General features: G+C 42.1%; 1 protein-coding gene across 5 annotated transcripts in view; it reads left to right on the top strand.

The window, feature by feature from the left end:
- The window catches only part of NTRK2 (neurotrophic receptor tyrosine kinase 2), a 409,783-nt gene that overhangs the window by 352,975 nt on the left and 36,723 nt on the right, over window positions 1-20,085 (top strand). For all 5 annotated transcript variants that reach the window (XM_082401158.1, XM_082401155.1, XM_082401159.1 and 2 more), the window contains one exon: window positions 19,888-20,046. In XM_082401158.1, coding sequence (XP_082257284.1) covers window positions 19,888-20,046 — 159 coding nt within the window. The remainder of the gene's footprint in view (window positions 1-19,887; window positions 20,047-20,085) is intronic.

Here is a 20,085-nt window from a genome sequence, read left to right as displayed (position 1 = left end):
TCTATCCACCAAGACCATGCTCCCGGGCAACCAGATGCAACTGTTTTATTTGACAGATACCTGTTGGGCCTCCAAGCACTGGCTAGGGCTTCCTTCATGAAGTTTGTAGTCAGAGGCAGAGGAAGAGAGCAAGCATGTAAGCACACAAATAAGCACATCATTGCTACTGATTGGTGCTGTGAGGGGAAGGTAAGCAGTGCTACCTGAGAGTCTAACTTGCTTTTGATGGCTAAGCATATGGTATTGAAGTTTATTCCTGGTAGACAAGTAGAAGTTAACCAGGTAAAACCTGAGGAGCTGCACGTGTGAAGAACCAGCGGTGAGAAAGCGCCAAGGACGTTTAAGACCCGGATGGATGGGTTACTGCAAGGAAAGGGGGAAAGAGGAGACTGCGGAAGGAAGCCCTGAGATCAACCAGGGTGCTATCAGCCATTCCAGTGACTTTTAATTTTATCCTAAAGGCAATGGGAAGTCATTGGAGAGTTTATAGCAGAAAAACAAAAGATTTGATACAATTAATTATTTTAAGACAATTGCTCTTGCTATTGTAAGGACAGTGGTTTGGAAAAAGGTGAGAAGGGAAATGATAGACCAGTTAGGAGGCTGTCACAGTGGCCGAGGGAGGGAAACGACCCAACCAGGAGATCAAAATAAGGGTGGAAAGAAGTAAACAGAGTTGTCTTTTGAAGGATGTCCTCAGAAGGACTTCTTAGAGTCCCACCAGCCCTTGACTGCATGCTTCAGGACTTCTAGTAAGGGAGAAAAGGGACCCCTTCCTCCGCTCCATGGTTAAGCCACTGTCTCTGTCCCATGAAGCTGACAGTGATCCTTAAGTGTTGTTTCCTCTGCATCCCTGCATTGGCTCAGCTTGTGGTTCACTGCAGCTCAGCGGGATAGCATGTGTAAAGTTCTTGGTTGTGCCTGCAGTACGTGGTATCTGGATGTTGAACATTAGCCACAAAGCTAAACACACCCCAGCCATTGCAGCCTCTTTGGGGCAGTGTGGCCAACTCCTTCTTCTCAGGGAACTTCAGTGGGGAATCAGGACCTTGATCTTCTTTGACAGCTTTCTCTCCAGCTCTTTCCCAATAGTCTCCTTTCCTGCGACCCTCTGGACACGGTGGCAAATGTTCAGGCATCCTGATATCAACTTCTTAGTGGAAGGGGGCTGAAAGCATCACTAGATTAAGGAATGGGCCAAACTGTGCCAGTATCATGAGCCCCAGCAGATGGTCACATTTCCACTATGGCATCAATTCCCCACCTTGCGTTATGGTTGTAGAACAAGCTCCCGAGGGCAAGGACTTAACCCCATCCAACGTTGTTTCCCCACCGTGCACGTAGCACTAAATGCAAATGGGTTGAAATGTCCTAACATAAAGCCACGTGGATTGGGTGTTACCATGTAAGCCATATTTTATCTCAGCTACCTCACTTGAGCCTCACAGATAATGACATGGTCTCCATTCTATACGTGAAAAACCTATGGCTTAGAGGGAGGTAATGACATTGCCAAAGTCACATGGAGAGTCTGGTAAGCACCGGAGTAGACCCCCGGGCTTCTGATGCAGGACACCATGTTGGGCAAAAGGAGGGAGCATCTACATGGACCGCAGTGGGAAAAGGGCCCCTCAGGACTGTGCAGGAGCTTGTTGCTGTTATCCCAAGGCGATTGCCTGTATATTTCTTTCTGCTTAGTTCTGGCCATTGGGCTGTTTACCACTGTTTCTAGAACTTAGCCTGTTGAGGAAGGATATAGGCTTGATTTAGGCTTATAAGGTTTTATTCCTATTTATATACAATGAAAGACACTAAGATATGAAGTAATTTATTTACACTCACTTAGTGAGTGGCCGAGCTAGAATAGGAAACCAGGTCTGTTGACTCCAAAACCCTTTTACTTTCTGCCACCAGTGCCTCTCAAATAGGAATCTGGGTAGACTTTGGACACAAGTTGGTGCATCCAGACCAGAGACTCATGAAGCCACAAAATCAACATGGCCCAAGTTTCTAAAGCATCACTTTTAATAAATGATTTGGGGAAAAATCATGACTTTTCATATCGCACTGTGGAATCGAATGCCACAATTATATCAGATGTTAAAGATGAAATACAAGACTTTAAAGAAATTCCATGCCTGCCATAGGCACCTTGGTCTAGGCCTATAGACATGGTCCCAATTCCTCCCCACTCCCCTGGTCTTTTACTTCTTTCTGCAGTTGTGGGTGCTTTGGTGGAATGGTTTGAGAGGCCCCCAGCGCCAGCACACTGGTTTCACATAACACTGAGCAGCCACTGTTAGTAACTCTTTTCTGTCCACCCTGCAGAGGAAAGCTGCTGGTCAGAAACTGAGTTCCAGTTTCACAATCACAAAATAACTGCCTCTTATAATATGTGGACTTTCTATGGGTATATTTTATCTGTGGTTATGTCGGGAGAGGTATGAAAAAAGGAGTTTTAAGTGTAAGTGATGTCTTTAGCACACAACCTCTCACACAGCGTAAGAGCTCAGTAATTGAGAGTTACTTGTATTACATGATTTCTTAGCTCTCACAATCATCATAAGAAATCACAGTGTCTTTTATAACCAAGGTCACAATCTCTATGCATTCCATGTATCACAGACATAACAGAAGGACCATAATGATGCCAGGTAGGCATTCAGAACTCCCTGGAGAAAGCAACTTTCCCATTAATGTTACACTCACAAGGACACAGACATCAGTTTCTGTATCAGAATGAACTGGGAAGAAAGACAACTTATTCATTTTTAACTGGCTCTGGCGTATTAAGTTCTCATCTCAGGTTAATGGTGGAATTACATTCTAGCGGGTCCTCAGTGTTAACTAACAAGCTGGGGTTAATGGTGGCACAGATATGCGCTGTCCAACCAGAAACCTGATCTGTCCACGTATTAGACATGATGCCTTGAGAGCAGCAAGAATCACGGTAATTACAGCTGGTATGGAGATTGCTGTTGCTAGTACAGAGAAGCTTTTTCCCCCTACTCTGTTGGAAAATCACTGATTTCTTCCTTTACTTAAAGCTAGCTGGAATACCAGCCTTTCTGAGTTATTGCCATAGAAACAATTTCACATTGGAATTTTGGTACTAAACCAACATAATGCGATCACCTTAACATAGACAGTGACATGAATCTATACAGCTCCTGCTTTCCTGGTTGTCTTTGCTCATCACGTGTCAGTCTCTGTTGGCCTTTCACTATAAAAGGATACGATGCTTTGGTCTCAAGTACTAAAGAGTCAGATGATCTCCTGCGTTAAAAACCATAATGCTCAGGAGGCCATAAAAAGCACAGTAATATTGAACATTAAAATAATGACAGCTTGATGCGATGTGGATCGTTGGAATGTACAGGTTCCCATTGCTGAGTGATGTAGTAGTACAGTGACCACACGGCAGCCTGCATGCTGTCTTCGTTCTCTCCAAAGGCTTCATCTTCCCAGTGAGCCACTTGGGAAACTCCCCATCAAAATGGATAAGAGTTAGTGGGGCGAGGAGGGGGGAGGCAGTCAGAGGAAGGGGGATGTTGTCACTGTTTAATTTCTCTGTATTGTTAAAATGAAGCATCCTCGTTTCTAGATCTCAATGTGATTCTTAAACATGGGTGTGATTGCAGTTTTAAGCTGTAGTGAGAGAAGGCTTTTTGCTCCTGATTAGAGCAAATGTGAAATAAGGTGAAACTATAATCACTTCTAAGACTGGGGCTCTTGGCTCTTGAAAGTGTATATAGTGCACAAGCAGGGGACAATAGGGCCCATGAGGGCTATCACTTGAGGTGACACGGAGTCCAGGAAGCCCTTCTGCCTTTATCAATGCATGACCGGGGAGTTGCAGGGTCTGCTCACTCTCCCTTAGCTACCCCCAGGGCGGTTGGGGTGGAGTGGGGGGACAGGGTGAGGACCAAGATTGCCCTAAGGTTTGCCTTGGAAATAAGCTGAATCTGGGGGCTGCTGTGGAACAACAGCATCTGCTAAGCTCTGGAATCAGTTGATAACAGGGAAACTGTCAAGAGTAACCCAAGCTGGGAAAAGAGCAGTGGCATTGAGCCTTAACTTGGGGCCATAAAAATGCTGAGAGACGACTACAGATCTGAATTATGGACCAGAATTGCACAGCTCCTAGTATTTGAAGCTGTTCTTGCCCCTCCTTGGAGTGTGCTAGAATCAGAAGGGGAAGCATTGACAAGGAGAGTGTTGTGGCCTGAATGTTTGTGTTCCCCCAAAACTCAGATCTAACCCTAACCCCCAGTGTGGCTGCATTTAAAAATGGGGTCTCTGAGGAAGTAATTAAGGTTAAATGAGGTCATAGGGTGGAGCCCCCAACCAATAGGATTAGTGTCCTTGTAAAAGGAGACACCAGAAGTTCACGCACTCTCTGCACACACACAAGCTACACACAGTCATCTGTAAGCCAGGAAGAGACCTCTCACCAGAAACTGAACTGTCTGGAACCTTGGTCTTGGATTTCTAGCCTCTAGAACTGTGAGAAAATAAATGTCTTGTTTTAGCCACCCAGTCTATGGTATTTTGTTATGGCAGACTGAGCAAACAAATGCAGAGAGCCTTTCCTAGCCCTGGGTCTGACTCCATGTCAGACTTGAGACAGAATGTGTTTGGTTTGGAGATATGGGTCCTGGTGTAGATGCTACCACATCTAAGCTGTGTGGTCTTGGGTAGGTCACATTGTCTCTGGGCCTGGGGATTCCTCATCTCTTAAACTGAGATAAAAGAACATGCCTGACTTACCCCAGAGGATTACTAGAGAATCAAATACTTAGCATAACAACAACAGCTAATATATTTTACACTTTTATTGTGTACCAGGTGTTATGCTAAGAGCTTTATTACATATAGTAAAATTCACCTTTTTTAGTGTATTGTTCTGAGTTTTGGCAAACACAGTCATTTAACTGCCACCACAATCAAGACTTAGAACATTGTCACCACCTCCCCCCAAATTCCCTCATGCCTCTGTAAGACAAGCCCCCACCCCCAATTCCCAGGCCCTGACAACCATACGTTTTCTAGACCTACAGTTTGTCTTCTCAAGAATGTCATACAAATGGCATCACAGGATGGCACCACAGAGCTTTTCTAATATCAACTCATTTAATCTTCACAACCATATTCTGAGGTAGGTACCATTATTATAGAATGAACGGATGCGGAAATGCTATGAAAAAGCAAAACACGTATACAAACATAAGGTATTATTATTATTTTTCACTGTTTATATTATTATTTCATGGTAGAATAAAGACAACATCAATTCTCAATGGAAAAAATATTCACAAAATATTGTTAGCAATAAGGTCCAGCATACCCTCTCGCGACTAATTCAAAAACCCTTGGCTTGTAGTTATTAAGTCACAACCCTTGTATCTGTGACCAGATTGGTAATGGTAAAAGATAATAGAAGATTTTCCAGGTTGCAAGTAACAGCAACTTCAGGTATAGCGATAAACATTTCCTGCCGTAAGAAAGAGGGGCAACCAGGCTGTCCCCAGAACTCCTCCTGACCCCATTCATTCATGACTGCCTTCACTGAGTTCCATTCAATCAGGACTTCTAGGCAAGGCAGGAAGAGCTGAATCACTTCCCATGAAGTATCCCCTGGTTCCCTAGCCACATGCCACGGAAGTACCCCATCACTCTTTGTAATAGGAGAACCCTGATCTTCCTGGATGTGGTCATAAAGCACCCACAGTCTGACCACAATGGTCCCAGGTTCTCCAAGGAGAAGATTTTGCACAAATTGTTTCTCCTTTTTTTAAACTTCATATTACAGATGCAACACATAATAAATAAGTAAATAATGTCCAGTTATGTCTTAAAGTTTACAGCTATCATGAATTTTTAAGGAACAGATCAGGAGAAACTGTTGAAACAAAGGAAGCGGGTGCAGGGTGTGACAAGAAGGTCTATGAGCCTCTTCAGTATTTAATGTGGCCAAAAGCCTCTGACAGCTAATCATCTCTTACTGGGGCTTGCCCTTTGGCCTGCACTTTTCTAAGGAAGTAAAACGTTTGGCTTCCAAACAAGTTATCACTCACTCACTGAGTAAAGACCACAAGCTGAAAGTGGCCTCCCAGGCATCACTGCTCTTTGCTACTTAAGTATAGAAGGTCCCAGATTAGCTTTACTCACCTTTAAATCACCAGTGTTTTCAAAGCCAGCTAGGCATTTGCTTTGGGTCTATAGAAGGGCTCCAGCCTGCCACCGTGCCTCTCATACACACAGAAGGGAGACGAGGCATCCCCATGGATGGGGAATGAGTTTTGGGGAGGACACGCATGATCCTCTGGGGAGATAAAAGAATCGGGCAAGACAAAAGTCAACGTTGGAATTTGAAATGGGACTGGACGAGTGAGATTTGAGAGGAGATTCAAAGAAAGGGATTCAGGAATGGACTGGGAGGGCCCACACTGAGAGGGATGGATGCTGAAAAAGAAGAGAAGACAATGAGGGAGCAAGGAGGAGGGTGGATGCTTGTTACCTTCTCTCTCATCAACCGAGGCCCCTGGAAAATAGGTTGTGCATTCCTCATAAACTTGTACCAGGGATAAAGATGCTTCATATATTTGTAAAAATTAAGTAAGAACCTAGGGTCTCAGCATGAATAATAGTGGGATAGAGAGCTGTCTTCAATACTGCTGGTCACCAATTCATATCTCCACTTGCTCAGCAAGTTCCTTGACCTTCCTAAATTCTAGTTTTCCAGTGTAGAAAAATAAATCATATTGTTTGTTAAGCCATGGGGAAATAGTCACCATTTACAACCTAGTGACCAAAGAGAATGTACCCAAAGAATATTTCTTGGGTAAGAAATAAATATTGTAGTTGAACTGATTAGATGTTCCCAATTTGATTTAAAAATAATAAAATCATCGATTTCTTTTTTTGTTATTGTTAGAGTATAGATGCTTTACAGTGTTGTGTTAGTTTCCACTGTACAACAAAGTGAATCAGCTATATGTATACATATATCCCCTCCCTCTTGGACCTCCCTCCCCTGCCCATCCCACCCATTTAGGTCATCGCAGTGCACCGAGTTGAGCTCCCTGTGCTATACAGCATTTCTGACACAAGACAGTTTTACCAAGGGCCTTTTAGTATTCTTTCCAGGATTTATCGTCTTAACACCTTTCAAACAAGTAGATTTAAATGATGCTCAGGCCTAGGTATTTTTCCTAGAACAGGTTTTTTGGTTGTTTTTTAAATCAGATTGTCCTGTACATGTCACCATCAAAATTATGAAGTGTCATGGAAATAAACAGTAAGAGCTAAACAAACAGTTCTTTTCGCAGATGTTTTAAAAACAGAATCCATTATTTTGCATAACTTGATTTATTTTAGGCGCTATGGAATTTGTTTTTGGCCATTGGCTCCAGACATTGTTCTGATTAACTTCACTGATTTAAGCAAGTCACGGTGATTAGCAGCCTGATGGCCATTCAGTCTTTCCTTTTTCATGGCTTAATTTTCTTCTTTAGTCTCTGTCCTTCCTCTCTCGCCTCAGAGGATATGAGATGCTATCTTATAGAGCAATATTCTCTCATGTTATTCATTATGACGTCTTCCTAAACTTTATTCCCAGGTCGAATAGTACCAGGTCTGCACCAGAGACTCCCCCATCTACTGTACAGATGATAAACTGAGGAATGAACGGGATTTCACACACAGCTTAGAGAGTTTTGATACTCCATGTGAACGCCAGTATTTTGGATTGCATTTTATTAAGAAGTTTTGAATTTCATTGAATGGTTCTTATTTGTAGCATCAATTAGGTGAGCCAGTTTCCATCCATTTAATCTAAGGTTGGTTCTATGAAGAGTTTAAAGAAGTTATTGGCGGTGGATGGGAAAGTAGTGAACACCGATCTCTTTGAAGGAACACATTGAGAATTCCTCCCCAAATCTCAACAGTCAGAAGAAACTCGAAGATATGGTCTCCTTACCAACCAACCCCCGCCCCGCCATGCCTTGCCAGCCATAACTGCTCAGCATCCTTCCTCTTGAGGCATGTGATCCATTAGCAAAAATAGGGATTGCCTACAGTGTTACCAGAGCTGTACTAAGGGGTGCTTAGAAACATTGCTGAGCTATAGCAGGGAAGGTAAGTTCCTTGAAGTGATGGAACTTGAACTTGCCTTTAGGAGACCTTCCAGAGTAGGTAGAAAAAAAGAGAGATCAAACTTTCCAAGAGGCATGAGTAGGTTTGGCCTGGGTGAGGAGCCACAACTAAGTTTGCTGGCTGAATATAGGGCATGAATTGGAGAATGCAGAAGCCAGAAACACAGAGTGACCCATCAGAGTGAGTACAAGATGTCCTGTGGGGAGGGGTTATGTGTGTGTGTCTTTAGATAAGCTACTCAAACTCTCTGAATTTGGGGGGCATTACTTAAAATGTGAAGGCAAGCCAATGTCTTCTCAAGAGGGTAATTATTGGGCTCAAGTGAGATCATCAAGTAGAAGTTCTTTGTAAAGATCAACTGCTCTGTGTTGACAGATGATGATGGTGGGAAGGTGGTGGCAAGTGGTTAATTACAAAGCTAAAACCCCAGGCTCATGGGTTGAGGAAAATAAAAACTGCAAGTCCAAGTCAACTCCCCAGCTAAGTGGATTTCCCATGTTGCATCAGCTTATTCTGGGGCGTTTAGTGAAGAGCACGTTCCTGACCCAAGTCGATCACTGAAAGGTCTCTCCTGGCACCACTGAGTATCTGGCAGTCAAAGCAACAGTTCTGACTCCCAATGTCATACTTGGGATCACATTCCATCTCACAAATATTTAAGCAAGAGCGTGAGGGCCAATGGCCAAGTTGCACATACAAGACAAATATCTCATTGTGTTTGTCACTGCACAGTATGTGGTTTTGTGAGTTCTAAAAACCATCCAGTGACTGTGACTGGAATGTGACAGTAATTTGTAACCACAGTGGCTCTTTTTTCTATTTTTTACTTTTTGGGCCCACTTTTGTGACGTGCTCCAAAATCCTGAGAAAGGGTTGCAAAAGAAATATTCAGAAATGTTCTAAACGGGTTTAGAAAACTTGTGAACCCTGTCTGAACTTTTATTAGATGCTCCCACCACTCACCCATTTGACATCAGAACAAGGAAAGCATTAATTATAATGGCATGTGTGAAATCCCAGAGGGGATTCTTGAAAGAATTAGAGTGAAAAATCTGTCCCAAAGAGACTGCAAGCATGAAATAAATGATCAGATGGGAAAACATGTAAATCAAAATTTGAATCTTTTTTTTCCCTCCTTTAAAGGACACAGGAGCCACTTCTTTGGCCATTAGCAATACAGGACAGAGGATCCAGAAGAGTAGGTGTAATCAGAGGGGCCCCAGAGTACTTGTCATTGCAGAGTGAGGAGTGTGGGAGAGTTGTAGTGTTGACTCTTCTTAATGTCTCTATGGCTGCTTCCCATTGAGAAAATAAAAGCTAGATAATAAAGGCTACAGAGAAAGAAGCAACACCTAGAAAGCATTTAGTGCATTAAAATTCATAAAGGGCTTTCACAAATATTGTCTGCTTGAGTTAACCCTGGGAGGTATATATTGTTACCCACATTTTATAGTTGGAAAAACTAAGACACAGAGATGTTTGGCAAGTAGTGAAATTAACTCTGGAGCCCAGAGTTTTGTTTTTTGTTTTTTTTTTAATTGAGGTATACTTGACATATTATATTTGTTTCAGGTGTACAACATAACAATTTGATATTTGTATATATTGCAAAATGATCACAGCCATAAGTCTAGTTAACACCTGTCTCCTCACATAGTTACAATTTGTTGTTGTTGTGATGAAAACTTTTAGGATTTACTTTCAAATATGCAATACAGTATTATTAACTATAGTCACCTTGCTGTACCTTACATCCTCAGGACTTATTTATTTTACAACTGGAAATTTGTACCTTTTGGCTCCCTTCTAAAGTCATGAATTGAGTGTTGTCCACTGCACCACAGCTGGGAACACAAAAAGAATATGGAAAGCCTGGCGTCTCCATAGGTTAACATGTCCCAAAGTGGGATATTTACCGTCTGGTTCTAGGAATGTATGTGAGTGGCTCTCCATCTCTCTCCCTCTCCCCCACAAACGCACAGCCAAATTAGTTTAATTCACTAAGTTAAACAAAGTTAAATCTGTTCTTTCTGCCACACTCCTGAGACACTTCAAGGGAATTCTGTGCATTATGAATCTCCAAGAAATGAAGAGGGTTACAGGTTATAGTATATTTGACACATCTGAACTAGGAACACATGTGGCAAGCTAGCTCTTAATACTTTGAGGGTCAGGTATCCAAAAGAACACCACATTGGTCCATAATATCCCAGTCTTCCCTTTACTACCACAGACCAACTGTACATTGGATGTATGGTCTAATTTCAATATTTTTCTAATTCTACTTTCAATATGTCAATTTCAATTGTTTCACTATTCCCATTCAAGAAAGAATTATGTCATTTTCACTAAAAACCTGGGCAGAGACCTCTCACTCCCCATAACTCTGCGCATGTAGCTCCCTGCACTGCCACAAAGCCTCTCCTTGGTGCTGGGGTATAGGCTGCCAGCACCCGGGGGACCATTCCACCTTGGTATCCTTTGTGTTCGTAAGTATCTGAAAACGTAGGAAACTCTTGTGTGTTGGCAGATTTCCTTTCCCAAAGTCCTGGGTACATGGGATTTCAGGGTTGCAGAGCCGGGCAGATAGCCATCAGCCAGAAACACGCCCATTTGGCTGTGCCGATATGAGCACCAGCAACCTTTCTGGTCAGTGCCTGTGTTGCACAGGTTGTGTTTTAGGTATCAATCCTGGTGGTGAGTATTGTCATGTCCAGGCAGCTCCATGAGGGAAATCTGTGCTCGTTGAACAGTGACTACCTGTCCTTGCGGAATGAGGAAAAAGCGAGGAAATTGAAAGCTGATGGAAGGCAACAAGCTTGCACTTAGCGCATGAACTTTTGGTGTATTCAAAGCTGAACAGTAAAAATAGAGGGGCGCCTTAACGCTGAGCCAGCAAGTCATGTCTCGACTTGTCACACTTGGATTCCTCGTACAGAGAAGAATGGGGAAAAATCATGCATGCTTTCTTTGATGCTAAGAGCATCATTTGAAATCACCAAGCAAATTAGACATCTCTGACACTCTCCACTCCTTGGGCTACGGAGTTGAGCAGCATTTTTCAGGCACTGTTAGTCCATTTCCTTCCCTTAGTGAGGCAGAAATAGATATCGAGAATTATAATTGGGCAGAAACTCTGTGTGGCATTGGTCTCAGAGTTCAGGGGGTGGGAGTTGTCAGGGAAATCTAATTCCTCCTGTCTTGTGAGCTCACCCACTGCCCTGGTGTCAGCATGGCATTTGGGCAGATAGTGCTGGGGTTCACCAGCGTGAAAAGTAGGACCTGCCACGCATTGGGCTACGGTGCAGAAATCTTATCTTGGTTTAAAAATCAGACAGCCTTGATGGGCTACAAACCTGTATATGGAATATATTTAGTTTTTGTTAGTTTTTCTCCAGAAAGTTGGAAATCATAAACAAGTCTCTTTGATCAAAGTTTTCTTTGCCTGTGCTAATGCTGTTGCTATCTAAAGCCTCAGCCTTGGCGTTTTTACTAAAATGGGCTTTTCAAAAACCATACTTACTTATTTACTGTTTTTTTTTTTAACATTTTTATTGGAGTATAATTGCTTTACAATGGTGGGTTAGTTTCTGCTTCATAACAAAGTGAATCAGTTATTCATATACAGATATCCCCATATCTCTTCCCTCTTGTGTCTCCCTCCCTCCCGCACTCCCTATCCTACCCTTCTAGCTGATCACAAAGCACCGAGCTCATCTCCATGTGCTATGCGACTGCTTCCCACTAGCTATCTATTTTACATTTGGTAGTGTATATATGGACATACATACACTACCACTCTCTCATTTTGTCCCAGCTTACCCTTCCCCCTCCCCGTGTCCTCAAGTCCATTCTCTAGTAGGTCTGCATCTTTATTCCCGTCTTACCCTAGGTTCTTCATGATCTTTTTTATTTTTCCATATACATGTGTTAACATATGGTATTTGTTTTTCTCTTTCTGACTTACTTCACTCTGTATGACAGATTCTAGGTCCATCCACCTCACTACAAATAACTCAATTTCGTTTCTTTTTATGGCTGAGTAATATTCCATTGTATATATGTGCCACATCTTCTTTATCCATTCATCTGTTGATGGACACTTTGGTTGCCTCCATGTCCTGGCTATTGTAAATAGAGCTGCAATGAACATTGTGGTACATGACTCTTTTTGAATTATGGTTTTCTCAGGGTATACGCCCAGTAGTGGGATTGCTGGGTCGTATGGTAGTTCTATTTTTAGTTCTTTAAGGAACCTCCATACTGTTCTCCATAGTAGCTGTATCAATTTACATTCCCACCAACGGTGCAAGAGGGTTCCCTTTTCTCCACACCCTCTCCGGCATTTATTGTTTCTAGATTTTTTGATGATGGCCATTCTGATAGGTGTGAGATGATATTGCATTGTAGTTTTGATTTCCATTTCTCTAATGATTAATGATGTTGAGCAGTCTTTCATGTGTTTGTTGGCAATCTGTATATCTTCTATGGAGAAATGTCTGTTTAGGACTTCTGCCCATCTTTGGATTGGGTGGTTTGTTTTTTTGATATTGAGCTGCATGAGCTGCTTGTAAATTTTGGAGATTAATCCTTTGTCAGTTGCTTCATTTGCAAACATCTTCTCCCGTTCTGAGGGTTGTCTTTTCGTCTTATTTATGGTTTCCTTTGCTGTGCAAAAGCTTTTAAGTGTAATTGGGTCCCATTTGTTTATTTTTGTTTTTATTTCCATTTCCGTAGGAGGTGGGTCAAAAGGATCTTGCTATGATTTATGTCATAGAGTGTTCTGCCTATGTTTTCCTCTAAGAGTTTCATAGTGTCTGGCCTTACATTTAGGTCTTCAATCCATTTTGAGTTTATTTTTGTGTATGGCCTTAGGGAGTGTTCTAAGTTCATACTTTTACATGCAGCTGTCCAGATTTCCTAGCACCACTTATTGAAGAGGTTGTCTTTTCTCCATTATATATGCTTGCCTCCTTTATCAAAGATAAGGTGACCATATGTGCGTGGGTTTATCTCTGGGCTTTCTATCCTGTTCCATTGTTCTATATTTCTGTTTTTGTGCCAGTACCATACTGTCTTGACTACTGTAGCTTTGTAGTATAGTCTGAAGTCTGGGAGCCTGGTTCGTCCAGCTCCATTTTTCTTTCTCAAGATTGCTTTGGCTATTCGAGGTCTTTTGTGTTTCCATACAATTTGTGAATTTTTTTGTTCTAGTTCTGTGAAAAATGCCAGTGGTAGTTTCATAAGGATTGCATTGAATCTGTAGATTGCTTTGGGTAGTAGAGTCATTTTCATAATGTTGATTCTTCTAATCCAAGAACATGGTATATCTCTCAATCTATTTGTATCATCTTAAATTTCTTTATCAGTGTCTTATAATTTTCTGCATACATGTCTTTTGTCTCCTTAAGTAGGTTTATTCCTAGGTATTTTATTCTTTTTGTTGCAATGGTAAATGGGAGTGTTTTCTTAATTTCACTTTCAGATTTTTCATCATTAGTGTATAGGAATGCAAGAGATTTCTGTGCATTAATTTTGTATCCTGCTACTTTACCAAATTCATTGATTAGCTCTAGTAGTTTTCTCGTAGCATCTTTAGGATTCTCTATGTATACTATCATGTCATCTGCAAACAGTGGCAGCTTTACTTCTTCTTTTCCAATTCGGATTCCTTTTATTTCTTTTTCTTCTCTGATGTCTGTGGCTAAAACTTCCAAAACTATGTGGAATAATAGTGGTGAGAGTGGGCAACCTTGTCTTTTTCCTGATCTTAGTGAAAATGGTTTCAGTAATTCACCATTGAGGACGATGTTAGCTGTTGGTTTGTCATATATGGCCTTTATTATGTTGAGGAAAGTTCCGTCTATGCCTACTTTCTGGAGGGTTTTTATCATAAATGGATGTTGAATTTTGTCGAAAGCTTTCTCTGCATCGATTGAGATGATCATATGGTTTTTCTCCTTCAATTTGTTAATATGCTGTATCACATTGATTGGTTTGCGTATATTGAAGAATCCTTGCGTTCCTGGGATAAACCCCACTTGATCATGGTGTATGATCCTTTTAATGTGCTGTTGGATTCTGTTTCCTAGCATTTTGTTGAGGAATTTTGCATCTATGTTCATCAGTAATATTGGTCTGTAGTTTTCTTTTTTTGTGACATCTTTTTCTGGTTTGGGTATCAGGGTGATGGTGGCCTCGTAGAATGAGTTGGGGAGCGTTCCTCCCTCTGTTATATTTTGGAAGAGTTTGAGAAGGATAGGTGTTAGCTCCTCTCTAAATGTTTGATAGAATTCGCCTGTGAAGCCATCTGGTCCTGGGCTTTTGTTTGTTGGAAGATTTTTTTTTTTTTTTAAAGGAGCACCCCTTCTTCTTCTTTTTTTTTTTTTTTTTAAAGGAATTCCTTTTATTTTTATTATTTTATTATTTATTTATTTATTTTTGGCTGTGTTGGGTCTTTGTTTCTGTGCAAGGGCTTTCTCTGGTTGCGGCAAGCAGGGGCCACTCTTCATCGCGGTGCGCGGGCCTCTCTTGTTGCGGAGCACAGGCTCCAGATGCACAGGCTCAGTACTTGTGGCTCACGGGCCCAGCTGCTCCGCGGCATGTGGGATCTTCCCAGACCAGGGCTCGAACCCGTGTCCTCTGCATTGGCAGGCAGATTCTCAACCACTGCGCCACCAGGGAAGCCCCTGTTGGAAGATTTTTAATCACAGTTTTAATTTCAGTGCTTGTGATTGATCTGTTTATATTTTCTATTTCTTCCTGGTTCAGTCTCGGACGGTTGTGCATTTCTAAGACTGTGTCCATTTCTTCCAGGTTGTCCATTTTATTGGCATATAGCTACTTGTAGTATTCTCTCATGATCCTTTGTATTTCTGCAGTGTCAGTTGTTACTTCTGCTTTTTCATTTCTAATTCTATTGATTTGAGTCTTCTCCCTTTTTTTTCTTGTTGAGTCTGGCTAATGGCTTAACAATTTTGTTTATCTTCTCAAAGAACCAGCTTTTAGTTTTATTGATCTTTGCTATCGTTTCCTTCATTTTTTTTCATTTATTTCTCCTCTGATCTTTATGATTTCTTTCCTTCTGCTAACTTTGGGGTTTTTCTGTTCTTCTTTCTCTAATTGCTTTAGGTGTAAGGTTAGGTTGTTTATTTGAGATGTTTCTTGTTTCTTAAGGTAGGATTGTATTGCTATAAACTTCCCCCTTAAAACTGCTTTTGCTGCATCCCATAGGTTTTGGGTCATCGTGTTTTCATTGTCATTTGTTTCTAGGTATTTTCTGATTTCCCCTTTGATTTCTTCAGTGATCTCTTGGTTATTAAGTAGTGTATTGTTTATCCTTCATGTGTTTGTATTTTTTACAGATTTTTTCCTGTAATTGATATCTAGTCTCATAGCGTTGTGGTCAGAAAAGATACTAGATATGATTTCAATTTTCTTAAATTTACCAAGGCTTGACTTGTGACCCAATATATGATCTATCCTGGAGAATGTTCCATGAGCACTTGAGAAAAAAGTGTATTGTGTTGTTTTTTGATGGAATGTCCTATAATTATCAATTAAGTCCATCTTGTTTAATGTATCGTTTAAAGCTTGTGTTTCCTTATTTATTTTCATTTTGGAGGATCTGTCCATTGGTGAAAGTGGGGTGTTCAAGTCCCCTACTATGATTGTGTTACTGTCGATTTCCTCTTTTATGGCTGTTAGTATTTGCCTTATGTATTGAGGTGCTCCTATGTTGGGTGCAGAGATATTTTAAATTGTTATATCCTCTTCTTGGGTTGATCCCTTGATCATTATACAGTGTCCTTCTTTGTCTCTTGTAATAGTCTTTATTTTAAAGTCTATTTTGTCTGATATGAGAATTGCTACTCCAGCTTTCTTTTGATTTCCATTTGCATGGAATATCTTTTTCCATCCCCTCACTCTCAGTCTGTTTGTGTTCCTAGGTCAGAAGTGGGTCTCTTGTAGACAGCATATATATGGGTCTTGTTTTTGCATCCATTCAGCCAGTCTATGTCTTTTGGCTGGAGCATTTAATCCATTTACATTTAAGGAAATTATCCATATGTATGTTCCTATTAACATTTTCTTAATTGTTTTGGGTTTGTTATTGTAGGTTTTTTCCTTCTCTTGTGTTTCCTGCCTAGAGGAGTTCCTTTAGCATTTGTTGTAAAGCTGGTTTGGTGGTGCTGAATTCTCTTAGCTTTTACTTGTCTGTATGGTTTTTAATTTCTCCGTCAAATCTGAATGACATCCTTGCTGGTTAGAGTAATCTTGGTTGTAGGTTTTTCCCTTTCATCACTTTAAATATGTCCTGCCACTCCCTTCTGGCTTGCAGAGTTTCTGCTGAAAGATCAGCTGTTAACCTTATGGGGATTCCCTTGTATGTTCTTTGTTGTTTTTCCCTTGCTGCTTTTAATATTTTTTGTTTGTATTTAATTTTTGATAGTTTGATTAATATGTGTCTTGGCGTGTTTCTCCTTAGATTTATCCTGTATGTGACTCTCTGTGCTTCCTGGACTTGATTAACTATTTCCTTTCCCATATTAGGGAAGTTTTCAACTATAATCTCTTCAAATATTTTCTCAGTCCCTTTCTTTTTCTCTTCTTCTTCTGGGACCCCTATAATTCAAATGTTGGTGCATTTAATATTGTCCCAGAAGTCTCTGAGACTGTCCTCAATTCTTTTAATTCTTTTTCCTTTATTCTGCTCTGAAGTAGTTATTTCCACTATTTTATCTTCCAGGTCACTTATCCATTCTTCAGCCTCAGTTATTCTGCTATTGATCCCTTCTACAGAATTTTTAATTTCATTTATTGTGTTGTTCATGATTGTTTGTTTGCTCTTTAGTTCTTCTAGGTCCTTGTTAAACGTTTCTTGTATTTTCTCCATTCAATTTACAAGATTGTGGATCATCTTTACTGTCATTATTCTGAATTCTTTTTCATGTAGACTGCCTATTTCCTCTTCATTTGTTAGGTCTGGTGGATTTTTGCCTTGCTCCTTCATCTGCTGTGTGTTTCTTTGTCTTCTCATTTTACTTAACTTACTGGGTTTGGGGTCTCCTTTTTGCAGGCTGCATGTTCGTAGTTCCCGTTGTTTTTGGTGTCTGCCCCCAGTGGCTAAGGTTGGTTCAGTGGGTTTTGTAGGTTTCCTGGTGGAGGGGACTGGTGCCTGTGTTCTGGTGGATGAGGCTGGATCTTGTCTTTCTGGTGGGCAGATCGACGTCTGGTGGTGTGTTTTGGGGTGTCTGTGACCTTATTATGATTTTACGCAGCCTCTCTGCTAATGGGTGGGGTTGTGTTCCTGTCTTGCTAGTTGTTTGGCATAGGGTGTCCAGCACTGTAGCTTTCTGGTCGTTGAGTGGAGCTGCTTCTTGGCATTGAGATGGAGATCTCTGGGAGATTTTCACCATTTGATATTACATGGAGCTGGGAGGTCTCTGGTCGACCAATGTCCTGAACTTGGCTCTCCCACCTCAGAGGCACAGCCCTGATGCCTGGCTGGAGCACCAAGAGCCTGTCCTTCACACAGCTCAGAATAAAAAGGAGAAAAAAAGAAAAAAGAAAGAAAAGATAAAATAAAATAAAATTAAGTTAAATTAAAAAGTTATTAAAATAAAAAACAAAAAATAATTATTAAAAAAAATTTTTAAGTAATTAAAAAAAGGAAGAAAGAAGAGAACAGCCAAACCAAAAAAACAAATCCACCAGTAATAACAAGCACTGAAAACTTTACTAAAAAACAAAAAAAATGGACACACAGAACCCTAGGACAAATGGTAAAAGCAAAGCTATACAGACAAAATCTCACACAGAAGTATACGCATACACACTCACAAAAAGAGAAAAAGGGGGAAATATATATATATCATTGCTCCCACAGTCCACCTCCTCAATTTGGGATGGTTCTTTGTCTATTCAGGTATTCCATAGATGTGGGTACATCAAGTTGACTGTGGAGATTTAATCCGCTGCTCCTGAGGCTGCTGTGAGAGATTTCCCTTTCTCTTCTTTGTTCGCACAGCTCCCGGGGTTCAGCTTTGTATTTGGACCCACCTCTGTGTGTAGTTCACCTGAGGGCATCTGTTCTTCGCTCACACAGGACGGGGTTAAAGGAGCAGCTGTTTTGGGGGCTCTGGCTCACTCAGGCCGGGGGGAGGGAGGGGTACGGATGCGGGGCGAGCCTGCGGTGGCAGAGGCCAGCATGACATTGCACCAGCCTGAGGCGCGACATGCATTCTCCCAGGGAAGTTGTCCCTGGATCACGGGACCCTGGCAGTGGCAGGCTGCACAGGCTCCCGGGAGGGGAGGTGGGGATAGTGACCTGTGCTTGCACACAGACTTCTTGGTGGCGGCAGCAGCAGCCTTAGTGTCTCATGCCCGTCTCTGGGGTCCGCGCTGATAGCCGCGGCTCGCGCCCGTCTCTGGAGCTCCTTTAAGCGGCGCTCTTAATCCCCGCTCCTCATGCACCAGGAAACAAAGAGGCAAGAAAAAGTCTCTTGCCTCTTCGGCAGGTCCAGACTTTTACCCAGACTCCCTCCCGGCTAGCTGTGGTGCACTAACCCCTTCAGGCTGTGTTCACGCCGCCAACCCCAGTCCTGTCCCTGCGATCCGACCGAAGCCCGAGCCTCAGCTCCCAGCCCCCGCCTGCCCCGGCGGGTGAGCAGACAAGCCTCTCGGGCTGGTGAGTGCTGGTCGGCACCGCTCCTCTGCGGGAATCTCTCTGCTTTGCCCTCCGCACCCCGTTGCTGCGCTCTCCTCTGTGGCCCCGAAGCTTCCCCCCTCCACCACCCGCAGTCTCCGCCCGCGAAGGGGCTTCCTAGTGTGTGGAAACCTTTCCTTCTTCACGGCTCCCTCCCACTGGTGCAGGTCCCATCCCTATTCTTTTGTCTGTGTTTTTTCTTTTTACTTTTGCCTTACCCAGGTACATGGGGAATTTCTTTGCCTTTTGGGAGGTCTGAGGTCTTCTGCCAGCGTTCAGTAGGTGTTCTGTAGGAGCTGTTCCACATGTAGATGTATTTCTGATGTATTTGTTGGGAGCAAGCTGATCTCCGCGTCTTATTCTTCCGCCATCTTGAAGCTCCTCCTACTTATTTAGTTTTGTAAATAAGCTCAGTTGAAGTATCCTGTAGTAGATGAAAGTCCAAAGACTGGACTTCTTTGTGTCCATAGCAACCTGAAACTCAGTTGCCCCTCTGTAAAATGTGAATAATCACTTCTGCCCTGCCCATTGCTGGGTTGTGGCAAGCATGTTCAAGGCAGCTCTGTGTGCTCTCCTGACACTTTAAAGTGGAAGGAAGCTCCGGCCTTGCTAAGGAAGCAGAGTCCCTTGGTGGGTCATTTTGGATGCAAAACTCTCTACTTTTTATCCTGACCAAGGTTATCTTGTTAATTACAAGATCAAGTCCTCCTCATACCAGAAAGTAGGTGTGTCTGTGTTTTATACAGGATGAATATCCACCCAATCACCATCTCTGCTCCTGTCTAGTTTTGAGAAAGAGAGAATTGCAAAAATGTGAGAAAAAACCTTTGACCACTCTTTGCCCTCTGTCTCTGTTGCTTGAGATTATAAACCAATCGTCTTTCCCTTATGTTTTATAAACAGTTAAAATTAATAAATACAAATAAAGGAAACGGAAAAAAAATGTCCCCCACATCTCCCTTCCAAACCTTTTCTCCTGATGGTGGGAACTGATGCCACCTTGTTTACCCCTTTTCCGCCAGGTCGGTGGCCACACGATGCTGCCCATTCGCTGGATGCCTCCAGAGAGCATCATGTACAGGAAGTTCACCACTGAAAGTGACGTCTGGAGCCTGGGGGTCGTGTTGTGGGAGATCTTCACGTATGGCAAACAGCCTTGGTACCAGCTGTCGAACAATGAGGTGAGTGGAAAGAAAGACCCCTAGAGAGCTGACACGGCG

This window comes from Balaenoptera borealis (assembly GCF_965194805.1).
Source record: "Balaenoptera borealis genome assembly, chromosome: 8".
Taxonomy (NCBI): domain Eukaryota; kingdom Metazoa; phylum Chordata; class Mammalia; order Artiodactyla; family Balaenopteridae; genus Balaenoptera; species Balaenoptera borealis.
The sequence above is the reverse complement of the archived record's forward strand: the minus strand, read 5'-3'. Positions and strand labels throughout refer to the sequence as shown.